General features: G+C 45.0%; 1 protein-coding gene across 1 annotated transcript; it reads left to right on the forward strand.

Moving 5' to 3' along the window:
* The first annotated feature begins 256 nt into the window (after window positions 1-256).
* LOC110542415 (pregnancy-specific glycoprotein 22-like) lies at window positions 257-7643 on the forward strand. Its single transcript, XM_060381359.1, has 6 exons — window positions 257-317; window positions 1484-1843; window positions 4508-4867; window positions 5301-5327; window positions 6107-6439; window positions 7372-7643. The coding sequence occupies exons 1-6, from the start codon at window positions 257-259 to the stop codon at window positions 7641-7643; spliced, it is 1413 nt and encodes a 470-aa protein (XP_060237342.1).
* Window positions 7644-18632: the final 10989 nt, after the last annotated feature.

Genomic DNA, 18632 nt, shown 5'->3' on the forward strand with positions numbered 1-18632 from the left:
GAGGATACTTATTTGCCTTGTTGCTCAACATGATGCCTGGAGGAGAAACAGAAAGAGACATGCAGAGCAGCCCTGAGAGTTTCAAGTACAGAACAGTGCCTTGGAGACAGACCCCACCACTCACAGCTCATTGGATTCTGAGAAGTGATCCTACCAGAGAAGACACTCAACTCAGAGGGTGGTACAGCAGCATAGACTGGTGCTGGGTTGGAGCTGAAGATCTTCTCAGAAGGAGGACCGCACGGTGAGGAGACAGATGACATCCTCTTTGCTTCCCTGCAAGGGGTGTACCTCCTGGAAGGAGCTCCTGCTCACAGGTAATGGTGCCAACTCTGTGACAATGGGGGTGCAGAGGCGCTTAGAGGACAGGTGTCCAAGAAGGAACTTGGGGTTTCTGTTTGCTTTCATGGGACACAAGCTACGTTGAGGGACAGAGGCTCAGAAGTCAGAAGAGCCTAGTGGACAGAAAGTTATGAGGATAGAAAAAGGCCTTAAGTGTCCCACATTCACAGACAATTACATTGGCTGCTATGTTCTGAAGATGGGGCGCTCCCAACCATGACAGAGTGAATCTCCAAATAGAATTCAAACAGGGGTGGGCCAGCAATATGGCTCAGTGTGGAGACGTGACAAGCTGAATTCAATCCTCAGCTCCCACAGGGTAGATGGAGAGAATAGAATCCTGCTGGCCCTGTGCCCTCCACACAGGTGCTGTGGCATGCATTTGCACATGCTCACAGTGAGACATGTGCCTCCACACAGGTTTGAGGCACACACCTTCACGTGGACACACTGAGCTGCTTGCCCTCATAAACACACACATGCAGTACTTGAGTAAATGTAAAACCATTTAAATCACACTTGAGTATAATTATTGCTATCAGTTCCAAAACTGATGAAGTACAGAAGAGTTCCTGATCCAAACCTGGGAACTATGGAGAGAAACCCAAGGAGACATACTTTCTTCCTTCCTTCCTCCCTTCTTTCCTTCCCTCCTTCCTTCCTTCCTTCCTTCCTTCCTTCCTTCCTTCCTTCCTTCCTTCCTTCCTTCCTCTCTCTTTTCTTTTTTAACTGGTATTTGAGTCCTTTCCAGGAGCTGGACCTTTGAAAATGGTCAGATAATTCTATGTCCCACATAGCCCTGGTCATAGTAGAGCACATGTCAGACTCTCTGGAAGATTATGTCAGGGGTTGCCTGGTGCCAGCAAAAGAAAAGAGAAAGAAGTCACAAAGTGAGCGCCCTGCAGTGGAGGAGGTCAGAGAAGCATTCTCACACCAAAACTGGGACACTGAATAGTCAACCAGGCAGACAACTGAGCACAGAATTCCTGAGAGAATAAGTCCAGAGTGACAGGCTGTGAAAGAACGGTGGTCATGTTGCTGGCCCCCACTAAGGAGGGTGGGCACAGCCTACCCACACACCTAACCTGAGTGATGAGCACCCCCGCTCACTATTGATGGGTTTCTCCCTCTTCTCCTTTAGCCTCCCTTTTAACCTGCTGGCACCTGTCCACCACTGCCGACGTCATCATTGAATTAGTTCCACCTCAAGTGGTGGAAGGAGAAAATGTCCTTCTCCTCGTCCACAATCTTCCAAGGAATCTTATAGCCCTAGCCTGGTACAAAGGGACGACTAATGTGAACACGAAAATTGTACTGTATGCACTGAACACCGATGTAAGTGTGCTGGGGCCTGTACACAACAGCAAAGGCAGCATGTACAGGAATGGATCTCTGCGGATTGACAATGTCACCCTGGGGGACACAGGATACTACACCCTCCGAACCTTTAATAGACAGGTAGAAACTGTATCAGTGACATCTACGTACCTCCACGTGAACAGTAAGTCATTCCTTGTGTATCCTGGGTGCTGGGTCGGGTTCATTCCACCACACACACACCAGAGCATCAGGGATGGCACGAGCCATCTCCCTTTCGCATTGTGTTTCCATGTTGGGTTTTGAGCATTTAATGCAGACACATAATGGATGATAATGGCAATACATCAGAATCCTTCATTTGACTTCACCTTGCAGACGAGTGGTCACATGGTGGGTAAGTCAGTCAATTACATCAGGCCTTGTGTAGACTCTGGCGATCTCACCAGGCATGTGTGTGCTTGGGAAAGACCCTGGGGAGGAAGGTCAGCCTGATTGAGGAAGACATGGACTCCTCACTGACATGGGTACCAGGAAATCCTGGCTCAGACCTCTGTCCCAGACTCAGCTCTGACGGCCCTGACAAGAATTTTGCTCTGGTTGGATTTTGAAATCCTGTTGGCAGGGAACAGTGCGTTTCAGCAGTCAAAGTCCTGTGCTGTGTGGGAACAGCCAGGGCACTGCCGTGAAAATCGCCGTTAGGTCAGGTTACTTGGCCATCCTCTCCCTTGAACCGGCAGGGAGAACACGGCTAGACAGATGCCCGGTCCATTAACTACCATCCTGACAGACTTATGAGACTTAACAGGAATGTCAGGGACCACAGGAAAAGAAAAGGGACACAGGTCTTTCTGACAAGTGCTCGTCCTTTGGGGATTCTCTGCTGTGTGCAAATAGAAACAGGCTCTGCTGATCTGACAGTGCCACCAGAATGCGCTGCAATTCCCCCAGTGAGCACCAGGGGCGGCCCTGGGACACACAACCAACATGAAGAAAAGCACTTCCTGAACCTCGAATGTACCTAGTAGCCAGATTTCACCCCTGATTCTAACACATGGAAACCCTGGACATAGTATTCTCAGACCTGCTGACTGCTTAATGTGTCTGCTACACTGCCAAAAGATCATGTTCTAGTACCTCTTAGGTTTTTTTTTTTCCTTTGAGAAATATAAGATAACAAAGAGGAATCCGCTAGACAGATCTAGTCCAAGACATCTGAGAAAGTCCAAAGAGCACAGGAGCAGACCCATTACACAGATCAGCAAGCAGAAAAACTGGGAGCTCCCCAAGATTTTCTCTTGAAATCTTGCATGAGATGAAAGAGCTCCTAGCCTTTTTTTCAAGGAGCAGGTCACCTAAGGGTGTGAGACTCTTGACACACCCCGGACCATTGCTATTGGTCCAAAGCCTGAGTGGTGACACAGTGAAAACAGATCTGTTTCCTTCCCTACAGTCACTCAGCTGGTCCCTTTGGAGCCTCATAGAGATCTCTGTCACCTTCCCACTGAGAAGTAATTCTGTCTTTCCAGAGCACTGAGAACTCAGTGCAGACCGCGTACACAGCTGGGTTTCTATGTCACAGAGGGAGCACAGAGTTTTCATTTTTGGTGCTGACTGGCCAAGGCCAGGACACAGCACAGGATAGCCCAGGGTCATCTGCTGTTCTCTCAGGCCGCAGGGATGCTCACTAGTCTTTGGGGCATGAGGCAGCATAGGGAGGGGAAGGGGAAGAGTAGTGTTTCTGACAGAGAACCACACACTGACCGTGAGACTACTGGAGGTGTCCTTCCTGGGAGGAGAGTCAGGACAGGGAGGGGAGGACGAAAGGGTCAGACCACGGAGACCGGGGGGCACTATCTGGAGCCCACTGTAAATGCTGTACGTCTTTCAGGGGTTCCGGCTCACAGATGAGAAGGCTTTTGACATTACAGTCTATGAGAGCAGAGGACTCACCTACTGTCTAGGGTCTTCTAAGAGGGACAAGGACCTGAGAGGAGCCTCGGGGTTTGTGGGAGAGAAGAGACAGTGCGGGACAGAGGCTCAGCAGCAAGAGGCTCTTGGTGACTAAGAAAAATTAAAGGGAGGGGAGATTGTTTTTATCCAAAGTTAATCCCCACAACCACAATGTTCTGAAGACAGATGACCTCCCCTTGATTTACCAAACAGAACTCTAAGCGGGTGACCCGAGGAGAAACGGACACGGGTTGTCCTCTGACTTCCACTTAAATTTTGTGTCTTTCACTCACTCATCCACGCTGAGAGATGTCCTCAGACTCACACACAAATATAATTTGTAAACATGCGTAAAAAAAAAAAAATCAAAGTGAATAGAATGATTCAATACCGCATTTACAAACCTAAGGCTTTCTTAAATAAACCTGCGGGCATACAGGCAATACCATTCATTCATTCATTCTCCATTGTCAAGGGTTTTTTTTTTTTTCTAGTTAGCATTTTTTTAAAAATATGTAAGACCAGTCATGGTTCTCACAATGCCTCAGTTCAAGTGGACTGGAAGACAGATCAGTAAAGAAAGCAAGAAGGTCAGTCAGGTGTTAACAGGAACCACAAGAGAAACAGAACAACAAAATAGTTGTTGAAGGTACAGTGAGCATAGAAGAAGTTGAGGAGGCATCACCCCAGCACAAATCAGCGTTAAAGTGAGCAAGGATCTGAGGGCAGTGAGCCAGAACCGTGCTGACAACTGAAGAGAGAGCACCAAAGAAAACACAGTGCAGGGATGCAAAGCAGGATGGGAAGACACACACAGCTAGGCTGAGCAATGCACACAACGCCACATCTTAATAGAAAGGTCCCTCTTGAGACGAATCTCTCTCTTTCCTTCCAGCCTTCCTTTGGAACTGCGGGCGTCTCGCCACCTCTGCCCAGCCCACTATCGAGTCACTGCCAACCATCGTTCCTGAAGGGGAGCAGGTTGTTTTGCGTGTTCACAGTCTCCCAGAGAACATTCACAGCTTTGCTTGGTTCAAAGGAATGACTGTGTTCGGGAAGCTTGAGATTGGCCGATACATACTAGCCAGGAAATCAGTTGTGTTGGGGCCTGCCTACAGCGGTAGAGAGAACTTATTCAGCGACGGATCCCTATTGTTCTACAGTGTCACTCAAAAGGATGCCGGATTGTACACCCTACAAGTTCTTGGTACAGACATGAAAAGTGAAGAAGCTCATGTAGAAATCCAGGTGGACAGTAAGTGACTCTCTGAGGTTGTTCCGTCTGGTGGGGCTCAGACACACAGAACTGTCATGCCCGGCCTGTGGCTACCTCTACTCTGCACCCTGTCCCCATGGGAGGTTTGAACACGTAGTGTAGGACAGGCATGGTGGAGACAAACAGCATAGAGCAGACTCCATCTTCTGACTCCGCCTGCAGCAAGGAGGAGCTTGATGGAAAGCACCTCGGCCTCACATGTCAGACTCCTGGGGCCCTAGGTCAGGGGCTCCAAACCCTGTCATCCCTCCAAGGGTGGACTCAAGGGGTGCAAGGAACATTTTTCCAGTCCTTGAGTCTCACTTCCTCTTGAAGCTGACAGGGAACAGTGGTTTTGGGCTGGCCATGTCAAACTGCAGTTCTATTGCTCCAAATTGAGAGCGTCATAAATAAACTTCAGGAACTGGTGCAGAGACCATTGAGGAGTGCTGTTCACCAGCTTAGTCCTCATGGCTTGCTCAGCCTGCTCTCTCACAGGACCCAGGGACCCTTGGCCATCAGTAAAACTGCTTCAGTGGTCTGCATCCTCCTGCATCAACCCTCAATGTTACACATATATAATTGATATACACATATTATGGTATATATTATATATATGATATCAGGCTTGCTCACAGGCCAGTCTGCTGGTGGCATTTCGACTGAGGCCTTACCTTCCCATGGATTATACATTGTGTTAAGTTGACATAAAACCAGCCAGCCTGACACCTTAGCCCTTTCTGAGACCTGAGCCTTCACTGGAGAGCAGATTGCTCCTGGCCCTCATTAAACCTCAGTCTTATGGAGTACCAGGAGGAGCAGAAAGAGCATCTAGAAGGCAAAGTCTGGGTTGACTGGAGCCACAAAGGAAACAAAAAGCAAACGAAACAAAGACATAAAACACAGAAGGTGACCATCTGGGCCTGTAGAGTTCAGGAGAGGCATCCTCTCATAACAGGGTGCTTGAGTGTGCGCGGTGTCTGACTGAGGGCAGTGAGGGGACGGCCATGTAGACCCTTGAGGGGAGAGCGCCCAGCAGAGGAAGTGACACTTCCAGGGGCACTGAGGGAACGGGGAGCTCGCGTTGCTCACCTTCATCGCATAGGATAGGCGGACCACAAGCACAAGTCCATGCCGAGCGAAGAGCCTGTCCGCTCAGGACGGAGGCCACCATCTTCCCAGCAGGCACTGGGATCCTCGTGTAATGGCGTTTTCTCTTTTCCCTTCCAGCCTTGCTTTTCACCACTTCCCAAGTCTTGATTGTACCAGTGCCGCGGTATGCTGCTGAAGGAGAAAGTGTTCTTCTGCTTGTTCACAATCTGCCAAAAGATGTTCAAGCCTTTTCCTGGTATAAATCAATGTATAATATGCCGTCCTTTAAAATCGTGGAATACAACAGCCTCTGGAATACCACCACCTGGGGGCATAAATACAGTGGACGAGGGATGGTTTACCCCAGCGGACACCTGCTGCTCCAGGATGTCACCCAAAGTGATGCAAGGATGTACACACTAGAAGTTTTAAACAAAGATGACAAAATTGACAGAGCACATGTTCAATTTTATGTGAACAGTAAGTGACTCTGGCCTCTGGCTGCAGGGTATGCCTTATCTTACTCCATACACTGTACTGTGAGGACTGGGCTGTGCCTGCTCTCTCCCCACGGCATTGTGTCTCCACACTGGGGTTTGGGCACTTACTGTAGGAACATTGGGGAGACAAACTGCAGGCAGAACCCCACATCAGTCTCCACCTCTACAGAGGAGAAAGTGTGTGGGATAACTCAGGACAAGGATGTCAGCCTCAGGCAGACTCTTGGGCACTCTCCCTATGCACATGTCCCCAAGAAAGACTGTGGGAGTCAGGCAGGCATTGCATGAGGACTGTGTCCTCAGGAGGAGCACCACATAAACCTGGTTCCAAACCCTGTCCTGTTAGAGCTGACAGAGAACAAGTCTCTACTGAATGTCCAAGTCTCATAAAGTATGAAAGCAGCTATGCGCTGCCAATATAGCTACGGTTATGTGGGTCACCTATGCGTCTCCATCTCCTGAGTCTCAGTGAACAGGTGATGGCCTTGGGAAACTTACAGAAGCTCACAGTCCATGTAGCAGAAAGGGGAGGAGCCAGTTACTACAGGCAGCACCTTCTCCTCATGAGTCCAGCCTAAGGAAGTGCCTTCTGCTGGTAAATAGTAAAAGGTGCTGCTGATTTAAGCAGCTCCCCCATCCCAAGGTCAGGCCCTTCATGCCTCATCTTAACTCACAGACACAGCAGTGATCATTTATGGCGTGTCCTATTATATATGGAAACTGAGACAAAGGAAACACAGTGGCTGAATTGGGGTCACCCAGGCCATGGGTGACAGATAAAACTGTCTAGGTCTATAGTCACAGCTCTAAGTTCTCCCCTTTCGAGGCTTTATTCAGTATTAACTGAAGAGAGGTGGGGTGAGCTCTTTGAAGGAGTAATGCCATTTTTGTCCTCTCTCTGTTTTTCCACAGAGCCTGTGACACAGCCTGTCGTGAAGATCACTGACACTACAGTCAGAGGAAACAGATCTGTGATGTTCACCTGTGTTTCACCTGACACTGGAACCTCCATCCGTTGGTTCTTCAATAACAACAATCTGGAGCTCACAGAAAGGATGACGCTGTCCCCAACAAAGTGCGGGCTCAGAGTAGATCCTGTCACGTCAGAGGATGCAGGAGAGTATCGGTGCTTGGTCACCAACCGACTAGGTGCAGAGCTCAGTTACCCAGTCAGGTGGCCGTGATGAATCAGGGACCCTTCCTCTCATCCTACAGAATGACACCTGCATTTATTTATTGATGGGGTACAACATGGAGGAAAATTATGTCTTGAAAGTTATCAGTTACTACTCAGGTACAGACTGCATGGTGAGTCATGCCTATAATCCTGGGACACACATGTGTGCAAAGATAAGCCAGGATTTAAAGAATTCAAAGGAAAACAAAGACACCAATACAGTAAAGAGTAACTCAAAGGCATTAAGAGCTTAGGATGGATGTGGGTTAAATAGGCAACCCTTAGAATCTGTGAGAACAAATTTCAGGACCCCCCCAAACTTTTGGATGCTCTGAGTCTGCTATAAAAATAGTGCAGTGTTTGCATAGAGATAAATATATCCCCTCATATGCTAAAATACATTCCATGTTTAACTAATTTACCTAACATTAATGGGGACTAGACACCAGCCATCCTGTGAAATGAGGAAGAGTGACAGGAGAAAGGACTACCCATGTTTAATTGTGGGTATAACTGGTTTCTAAATAGTTTTGATTCTCAGTTGTTTTGTTTTGTTTTGTTTTTTAATGCACAGATGTAAAATCTACATTAGAGGTCCTGATTCTGTTTTCTATTCTCCGAGTCACACTCATGTTGGGGTCTTGGACATGATTCCTTTTCCTGCTAATATGTATTTCTTTTTTATTCTTCTCTCATACATTACATCCTGACCATAGTTTCCCCTCCCTCCAGCCCTCTCCATCCCCATCCTCATATTCCCTATGCCTCAGATCCACTCCTCTTCTATTTTCCTTCCAAAAAATAAAAAAATAAAATAAAATAAAGCAGGCATCACAGGTATTTCAACAGAACATGGCATAACACCTTAAGGTGAGACTAGGGACAAACCCTCATGTCAGAGGTGGGTGATGTAACTGAGTAGGAGAAAAAGGGTACCAAGAACCGGCAAAAGAGTCAAAGACATCCTCCACTCCTATTGTTAAAAGTCCCACAAGAACACCTAGCCACAGAACCATAATTTACATGCAGAGGACCTAGTTCAGACCCATACTGTGGGGAATGTTGAGGAAAGTCTTTTGTAGGCCCATGGGGAAAGGCAAGTGAGGCCTCAGTGGCTTCCAAGATTCCTCAAAAGTCCTGATTCACTGCACACAGTGTCGATCACCAGGGGCTCCTAGCACACTAGTGAAGTCTCAAAATGGATCTGAGGCTACGTAGGTGACTGCTTCCCCCTTCTTTACGGAAGTTTCCTAAGGTGACCTTGCCCCCCCCAACTCCCCAACTCCCACAGGTCCTTATAGTTGCACCAACCTGATTGATGTTACTGTTGCTTAGGCTAGCATGGGAAAGTCTGATTTACCTTTCGATCATTTAAAGGCTGATAGAGTGAATAATAAACTTAGATCTGCACCTTTGGGTCTGGTCTCCCAAGTCTGATTCCCGGTATTCTGTGTGGGCTCTGTTGCCACTCACCCCACTCCCCTCGGTTCCTGATCCCCACGTCATACAGGGTCAGTGATTGTCACTTCCATCTCTGTGAGCCCCTACGAACCCTGCTTAGTTGATTCTGGAGGCCATGTTCTCATTGTGTCTTTGACCTCTATGCTTCCTATGAACCGTCTCCCTCTCATCTATGGGGTTCCTTTGGGCTCACCAAGTGTTTGGCTGTGCCACTGCATCTACTCCCGTCAGTTGCTGGATGAGATCTTTCTGATGGCAATTAGGCCAGGCACCCATGTATGACTATAGCAGAATATCATTAGTGTTTCATTAATGTTCTTCCAGGCATCTTTGGCTCTGTACTGAATCTTTGGACTGTCCAGTCCCTGCTTTTTAGAAATCTAGGAAGTGTCAGGCATTGGCTTCCTCCCATGGCCACTCCCACAGCTCTCTGCCACCATTGCCCCAGCACATCTTGCAGGCAGGACAGATTTGTAGGTTAAAAGTTTTGTTTCAGGTGTCCCAGTGCCGCTGCTAGGAGCCTTGCCTGATTATAGAAGATGGCCGGTTCAGGCTCCATATCTTTTATTATTAGAAGTCTTCTCTAGGGTCACTCTTGAAGATTCCAAGGAGTTTCTCTTGCCCTAGGTTTCCCAATTCTTTCTAAAACATTCCCCAGTTCCAGTTATCTCTCCAAGTACGTTCTCCCTTCCTCCCTGCCTCCATACCCATCTTTGCCTTCTGCTTTCATTTCTACCCACACAATTTGCCCACAGAGTCAACTCTGTTTCCTTTCCCAGGTAGATCCATGATCTCTTCTTGAGTCTTCCTTGTTACTTGGCCTCTCTGTGCTTGTCACAGAAAAGGACACCTAATCGTGGCTACCATTAGTTTACAGAAGTAGATCCCAGGTGGGCGTGCTTGTTCACCAGTTCCGGAAAGTTCTTCAGAATCTTTAAGGTTTTCTAACATAAGTTCATGATGTCTGAAGAAATACTTTACAGCCGAGCAATTGGCCACCTTTCATTTCTTTGCATTGTCTAATTGTTCTGTTTAGGACTTCTAAGAGAATACTAAACGTAAGTGGCCAGAGCAGCATCCTTATGTCAATCCTGGTCTTAGAGAAAGTTGTCAGGTGTCCCACTGAGTACCGGTTGGCTGTGGGTGTTCACGTGCGCCCCACTGCACTGACGTGCTCTCCTATCCCTTCCCTAGGTTGGCTGTTTTTCATCATTAAAAACTGTTCACATGTGTCAAATGTCTTTATTGATTCGATCCTGTTCTTCATGCTTCCCTCTCTGTAGGCTCTGGGCTTCTAGGAATTTGTCTGTTTCATGTAAGTCACTCTATACTTAGAAAAGTTTAGTATTCTGAAAAATGGACACCTACGTCCCAAATTTCAATTCTGTTGTTACAAATGTCAATCTTTTAAAAACAAAGTTAATAGGGAGGGAGGGTGGGATTGGGAGGGAATGAAGGAGCGGGATACAGCTGGGATACAGAGTTAATAAAATGTAACTGATAAGAAAAAAAATTTAAAAAAAAACAAAGTTAATTTGATTAAAGGTTGTCAATGCCATTATCAGTTTCAAGAACCATCTTTTTCCTTTTATTGAAAATAAAGAGTATTTTCTGGATTTTTAAAGACATTTATTGATCATTAATGTTTTTCACCTCCCCCTCATTTACTCCAATTCCACTCATCTGTTCTTCCCTTTGTATTCACCCTCTGACCTTAAAACCTTTTTCTCAAAAATAAATAAATAAATAAATAAATAAATAAAATAAAAAACCCCAAACAAAGCATAAAACTTCTCATTGTGGAAGCTGTAGTGTGTCACAATGTGTCCCAAAGTTTACCCATTTGTTCACAAATCTTTACTTGCAAATGTTCATTATGTGAGTCTTTGGTCTGGTTCAAGGTTTCTGCACTCGGCAGATGAATGACAGGGCTAACTCTCCAGCACACATGCCATTGGGGCCAGCTCACCTGAACCCCCGACCAGGGTCAGTTCCACTCTGCTGCACAGGCAAGGTGCAGTGCCAGCCGCCAGTGCGGGGCAGACCCAGTTCTCCTCCTCTCACGACCTATGAGCCATCTCTCTGCCTGCCACACGTGATGAGGGTCAAGGTGGAGGTGGGCATCTCTCCCAAGCCCAAGCCACCTCACAGCAGATGAGGGGCAGGGTCACCTTTCCTGAGCTCATGCCACCAGGACCAGATCTACTGTGCTGTCTTGGCAAGGTGAAAGGCCTGCCTGTTCTCTGGAGTGCTGGAGCCACCCGGGGGCATGGCCAGCTGTGCTCAGTCCTTGGGCATCAACATGTTCCCTGGCAGCCACCCACACCAGGGGTGTCCACATGGCCTTTAGTGGTAATAAGAGCCATGGATGTTGACATAGACCCCTGCTGCATGGCCGTGGACCCAGACATGGCCCTCAAGGGCAGCGCTGGTTGGACTTCGCCTTGGCCTCGGGTGCAGGGCAGCCTATGACATCAGGTTATTTTTCTCCACCCTCACGTCACCAGTTCCGACTCTCCTCATAATTCTCAAGCCTTTCTGTGTCTTGTTCTCTTCCATCTCTCCACCACACACTTGCACATTGCAATGGCTCCTGCTGTACACACGCAGGCCAAGGCATGTGGGCCTCTGGGCGTCTTCCCCAGCCCACACCATGTGTCATGTCTGTGGGGGGCCTCTGGGCGTCTTCCCCATCCCACACCACGTGTCACATCTGTGGGGGGGCCTCTGGGTGTTCACAGCCACACCGTGTGGCAGGGTGGAGGGCTGGCCTTGAAAATATAGTTTCTCAAAGGCAAAGAGGATGGACATCAGAAGAAGGAGAAAACAGGAAACAAGCTAGGAACCTGCCACAGAGGGCCTCTGAAAGGCTCTGCCCTGCACACTATCAAAGCAGATGCTGAGACTTTATGGCCAACTGTTGGGCAATGTGCATGGAATCTTATGTAAGAAGTGGGAAATAGTAGGTTATGGAGAGGACAGGAACTCCACAAGGAGAGCAACAGAACCAGAAAATTTGAACCCAGGGGTCTTCCCAGAGACCCATACTCCAACCAAGTACCAGGCATGGAGACAACCTAGAACCAATGCGCAGATGCAATCCATGGCAGTTTAGTGTCTAAGTGGGTTACATAGTAATGGGCAGAGGGACTGACTCCAACACAATCCGATAGGCTGCTCTTTGATCACCTCCCCCTGAGGGGAGAGCAGCCTTACCAGGCCACAGAAGATGACAATGCAGCTACTCCTGATGTGATCTGATAGACTAAGATCAGAAGGAAGGAGAGGAGGACCTCCCCTATCAGTGGACTTGGGGAGGGGCATGCAGGAAGAAGGGGGAGAGAGGGTGGGATCGGGAGGGGAGGAGGGAGGGGCTTATGGGGGGATACAAAGTGAATAAAGTGTAATAATAATAATAATAATAATAAAAGAAAAATATTTTTCATATAATATGTCATATTCTTAGTCTCCTCTCACTCAACTCTTCTAAGTTCCTCCCCTAAACCCCTGCCATGGGAATCTACTCCTTTTCTGTCTCTCTTTAGAGAAGAATAGGCTTCTAGGTGATAACAACAAAACATGACAAAATAAAATATAATAAGATGAAGCAACAACTATCATAATGAGGTTGGACACCACAACTCAACAGAAGGAAAAGAGTTCCAAGAGCAGACACAACAGTCAGAGATCCTCTTGTTCCTACAGTCTGGAGTCCCTTAAAAACACTAAGCTAACAGCTATAATATTGCCGCTGAGGACAGCGTGCAGACCTGTGTAAGTTCTGTGCATGCTGAATCAGTCTCTGTGAGTTCATATGTGTCTTGCTTACTTGCTTTGGAGTGTCTTATTCTCCTGGCATCCTCCATTCCTCCTGGCTCTTACACTGTTTCTCATCCTCTTCTGATGCGTTTCTGGAGCTCTAAAGGGACATATTTGATGGATACATTCCAATTAGTCTCCACATCTGTTCTGTACTCATCTTCCACCAGAGTAAGCCTCTTTGATGATGACTGAATAACATCTATATCATCTATAAGTAATTACGAGCAGAATATCATTAAAAAGCTTTTGTTCTTACTTACTCATTGAGCAGTTACAGTTGGTTTTCCCCTAGATCATTTTGGTCTCTGGTCCTTGGTTACCCAGGCAGCGTCAGGTAAAGATTTGTTTTTATGGAATGGGTCTTAAGTCAAACGAAACATTGGTTGGTTGCTCCCCAATGCCTCCATTGCTCTAGCACAGTTTGTATGCAGGGCAGATTTTAGACCAATGGGTCTGTCACTGGGTTGATGTCCTAGTTTTTCTTTCTTAGCCTTCAGATTACCTTCCCATACCAAAAGACTAAAACTTAGGGATAAAAGCTCCATGTAGGCACTACTGTGACTTCTCCATGTTCAAAGAGTTGTATGAGTGTTGTCCTTGCAGTGGCTCCACTTGTGGAGAGCAACCCTTGGTTGTAGAATCATTATGGGTTGTTTGTGTATATTCATTAGACTCGCTTGGCATAGAATTCCATTGAATGAAACCTTGTTCCTCTACTAGAAGACTTGTACGGAGACAACAAATAGCCGTTTGAGACTCTGCCTATCGTTGTTAGAAGACCTCATTAGGATCCCAGTCATGCATTTTAGGAGGTTTCCTTACCTTCCCTCAAATGCCCCTCAGTTCTGTCTTTCCCTGAATTCTCTCCCTCAAACCTATCTCTCCCACTCCCCATCTGATCTTCCCATTCCTATCCGCACCCAGCCATCAGTCAGCCTGTAAATCTATTCTATTTTCCCCTTCCAGGGTGATCCATGTGTTCCTCCTAGAATTTTCCTCTTTACCTATCTTCTCTGGGTCTAGGGATTGTACCTTGGTTATCATTTATTTATTTACTAACATATACTTACAAGTTAATATATACCATATTTATCTTTCTGGATCTGGTTTACATCTCTCGGGATGATTTTTCTACTTCCATCCATATGCCTGCAAGTTTCATGTCATTCTCTTTTCCAATTAATTAATTAATTAATTATAATTTATTCACTTTGTATCTCCATTGTGGCCCTCTCCCTCTAAGTCCCACCCACCCTCACTCTTCTCCCCCTAAGTCCCCTAATCAGGGCCAGCTGCATCATCTTCCTCTGTGGCCTGGCAAACTTTTAACCACTAAGTAATACTCTGTTTTGTAAATGTACCATATTTTCTTCATCCATTCTTCTCTCTGAGGTCATCTATATTGCTTCCAGTTACAAACATCCTTTAGGAAGAATGAACTTGTTCTTTGGGCATATGCCCAAGAGTAATGTAGGTGGATCCTGAGGTAGATTGATTTCCAACTTTTTGAAGAACTGCTGTATTGATTTCCATAGTGGCTGTACAAATTTGCACTCCCACCAGCAAAGAAGAAGTGTTCCTTTTCTCCACACCCTTGCCAACTCGAACTCTCACTTGTATTATTGATCTTTGCTATTCTGACAGGTGTATGACAGAATCTCAAAGTAGTTTTGATTTGCATTTCCCTGTTGGCTAAGAATGCTGAGCATTTATTTAAGTTCTTATTAACCATTTGAGTTTTGTCTGTTGAGAATTCTCTGTTTAGATCTGTGTCTTATTTAATGATAGGAATATTTGGTATTTTGCTATCTAGTTTCTTGAGTTTTTTAATTTTTATTTTTCATATTAATTACAGTTTATTCACTTTGTATCCCAGCTATAGCCCCCTCCATCCTCCCCTCCCAATCCCACCCTCCCTTCCTCATCTCCTCCAATGCCCCTCTCCAAGTCTACAGATAGGGGAGGTCCTCCTCCCCTTCCATCTGACCTTAGCTTATCCTGTCTCATCTGAACTGGCTGCATTGTCCTCCTCTGTAGCCTGGCAAGGCTGCTCCCCCATCTAGTGGAGGCAGTGAAAGAGCTAGCCACTGAGCTCATGACAGAGGCAGTGCCTGATCCCCTTACTTGGGAACCCTCTTGAAGACTGAGCTGCCATGGGCTACATCTGAGCAGGGGTTCTAGGTTATGTCCATGAATGGTCCTTGGTTGGAGTATCAGTCTCAGAAAAGACCCCTGTACCCAGATATTTTGATTCTGTTGCTATGCTTGTGCAGCTCTTGACCTCTCCAGGTCTTACTATCTCCCCCTTCTTTCCTAAGATTCCTTGCACTCTGCCCAAAGTTTGTTTATGAGTCTCATTATCTACTTTTATACAATGCTGGGTAGAGTCTTTCAGAGGTCCTCCATGGTAGGCTCCTGTCCTGTTTCCTGTTTTCTCCTTCTTCCAATGTCTGTCTTTCTGAGTGAGGATTGATTATTTTGCCCAGGGTCCTCCTTCTAGCTCACCTTCTTTAGGTATACAGGTTTTTGTAGGTTTATCCTATATTATAGTTCTAGTATCCACTTATGAGTGAGTATATACCCTGTGTGTCTTTGTTTCTGGGATACCTAACTCAAAATGATATTTTCTAGTTCCCACCATTTGCCTGCAAATTTCATTATTTCCTTGTTTTTAATTGCTGAGTAGTATTCCATTGTGTAAATGTACCACAATTTCTGTATCTATTCCTCCATTGAGGGACATCTGGATTATTTTCAGGTTCTGGCTATTACGAATAAAGCTGCTAGAAACATGATTCAACAAAAGTCCTTGTTGTGTACTTGAACATATTTTGGATATATGCCTAGGAGTGGTATGGCTGGATCTTGAGGTAGCACTATTCCTAATTGTGTGAGAAAGCGCCAAATTGAGTTCCAAAGTAGTTGTACAAGTTTACAAGCAATGGAGTAGGATTCCTTTTTCTCCACATCCTCTCCAGCATGTATCGTCACTTGAGTTTTTGATCTTAGCCATTCTGTTGGCTGTAAGGTGAAATCTCAGCATCATTTTGATTTGCATCTCCTGATGATTAAGGACACTGAGCATTTCTTTAAGTGTTTCTGCCATTATATATTCCTCTATTGAGAATTCTTTGTTTAGCTCTGTAGCCCCCTTTTTTTTAATTGGATTACTTGGTTTGTTGCTGTTGAACTTCTTTAGTTCTTTATATATTCTGGGTATTAGCCCTCTGTCAGATAGAGAATTGGTGAAGAACCTTTCCCAGTCTCTAGGCTGTCATTTGTTCTGATGACAGTGTCCTTTGCTTTACAAAAGCTTTTCATTTTCATGAGGTCCCATTTATTGATTGTTTCTCTTAGATCTGTGCTGCTGGTGTTCTGTTCAGGAAGTTGTCTTCTGTACCAATGAATTCAAGACTCTTCCCCACTTTTTCTTCTAACCGATTCAGTTTGTCTGGTTTTATGTTGAGGTCTTTGATCCACTTGGACTTTAGTTTTGTGCAGGGTGATAAATATGGATCTATTTGCATTTTTCTACATGTAGACATCCGGTTAGACCAGCACCATTTGTTGAAGATGCTGTCTCTTTTCCATTATATGGTTTTGGCTTCTTTGTCAAAAATCAAGTATCCATAGGTGTGTGAGTTTATTTCTGGGTCTTCAATTCAATTCCATTGATCTACCATTCTGTTTCTATGCCAGTACCATGAGGTTTTTATTACTATTGCTCTGTAGTACAGCTTGAGATCAGGGATGGAGACGATTGGTTGTTGTACAGGATCGTTTTGGCAATTCTGGGTTTTTTGTTTTTCCATATGAAGTTGAGAAATATTATTGCAAGTTCTGTAAAGAATTGTGTTGGTAATTTGATGGGAATTGCATTGAATCTGTAGATTGCTTTTGGTAGAATGGCCATTTTCATTGTGTTGATCCTACTGATCCATGAGCACGGGAGATCTTTCCATCTTCTGATATCTTCTTCAATTTCTTTCTTCAGACCCAAAGTTTTTTTCAAACAGGTCTTTCACTTGTTTGGTTAGAGTCACACCAAGGCACTTTATGCTATCAGTGGCTATTGTGAAGGGTGATGTTTTCCTAATTTCTTTCTTGGCCCTTTTGTCTTTGGTATACAGGAGGGCTTCTGAATTTTTTTTTTTTAGTTAATTTTGAATTCAGCCACTTTGCTGAAGGTGTTTATTAGCTGAAGGAATTCTCTGGATGAATTTTTGGGGTCACTCATGTATAGTATCATATCATCTGCAAATAGTGAAACTTTGACCTCTTCCTTTCTGATTTGTATCTCTTGATCTCCTTTAGTTGTCTTATTGCTCTAGCTAGGACTTCAAGTACTTACTATGTTGAAGATATGGAGAGAGTGGACAGCCTTGCCTTGTTCCTGATTTCAGTGGGATTAATTTAAGTTTCTCTCTGTTTAGTTTGATGTTCACTATAGGCTTGCTGTAAATTGTCTTTACTGTTTAGGTAAGTGCCTTGTATCCCTGATCTCTCCAAGACTTTAAACATGAATGGGTGTTGGATTTTGTCAAATGCTTTTTTGGCATCTAAGGAGATGATCATGTGTTTTTTCTCCTTCAGTTTGCTTATATGATGGATTACATTGATGGCTTTCTGTATATTGAACCATCCCTGCATGCCTGGGATGAAGCCTACCTGATCATGGAGGATGATGTCTTTTATGTGTTCTTGGAGGTTTGCCAGTATTTTATTGATTATTTTTGCATCAATGTTCATAAGAGAGATAGGTCTAAAGTTCTATTTTTTGGTTGAGTCTTTGTGTGCTTTAGGTATTAAGGTGACTGTGGCTTCATAGAATGATTTTGGTAATGTTCCTTCTGTTTCTATTTTATGAAATAATTTGAAGAGAATTGGAGTTAGCACTTCTTTGAAGGTCTGGTAGAATTTTGCGCTGTAAGCATCTGACCCTGGGGTTTTTTTGAAATGGAGACTTTTGATGACTGCTTCTATTTCCTTGGGGGTTATAGGACTGTTCAATCTTTCTACCTGATCTTGATTTAATTTGGTAAATGGAATCTATCAAGAAAATTGTCTATTTCCTTTAGATTTTCAAATTTTGTGGCATATAGGCTTTTGTAGTAAGACCTAATGATTGTTTGGATTTCTTCAGTGTCTGTAGTTATGTTTCCCTTTTTCATTTCTGATTTTGCTGATTTGGATAGTTTCTCTCTGCCTTTTAGTTAATTTGGCTAAGGGTTTGTCTATCTTGTTGATTTTCTCAAAGAAACAACTCTTGGTTTCATTGATTCTTTGAATACTTTTATTTGATTCTAATTTATTGATGTCAGCCCTGAGTTTGATTATTTCCAGCTGTCTACTCCTCTTGGGTGTGTCTGCTTCTCTTTTTTCAAGGACTTTCAGGTGGGCCTTTAAGTTGCTTGCATGAGATGTTTCAAGTTTCTTTTTGAAGGCACTTAGTGCTATGAATTTTCCTCTTAGCACAGCTTTCATTGTGTCCCATATGTTTGGGTATGTTGTGCCTTCATTTTTATTGACTTCTAGGAAGTCTTTAATTTCTTTATTTCTTCTCTGATCCAGCTGTCATTGAGTAGCAAGTTGTTCAGTTTCCATGTGTGTGTAGGCTTTTTGCTATGTCTGCTGTTGTTGAAGTCCAGCTTTAGTCCATGATGGTCAGATAGAACACAAGGAATAATTTCAATCTTCTTGTATCTGCTGAGGC

Source organism: Meriones unguiculatus, chromosome 1 (genome assembly GCF_030254825.1).
Source record: "Meriones unguiculatus strain TT.TT164.6M chromosome 1, Bangor_MerUng_6.1, whole genome shotgun sequence".
In the NCBI taxonomy this organism is placed as follows: domain Eukaryota; kingdom Metazoa; phylum Chordata; class Mammalia; order Rodentia; family Muridae; genus Meriones; species Meriones unguiculatus.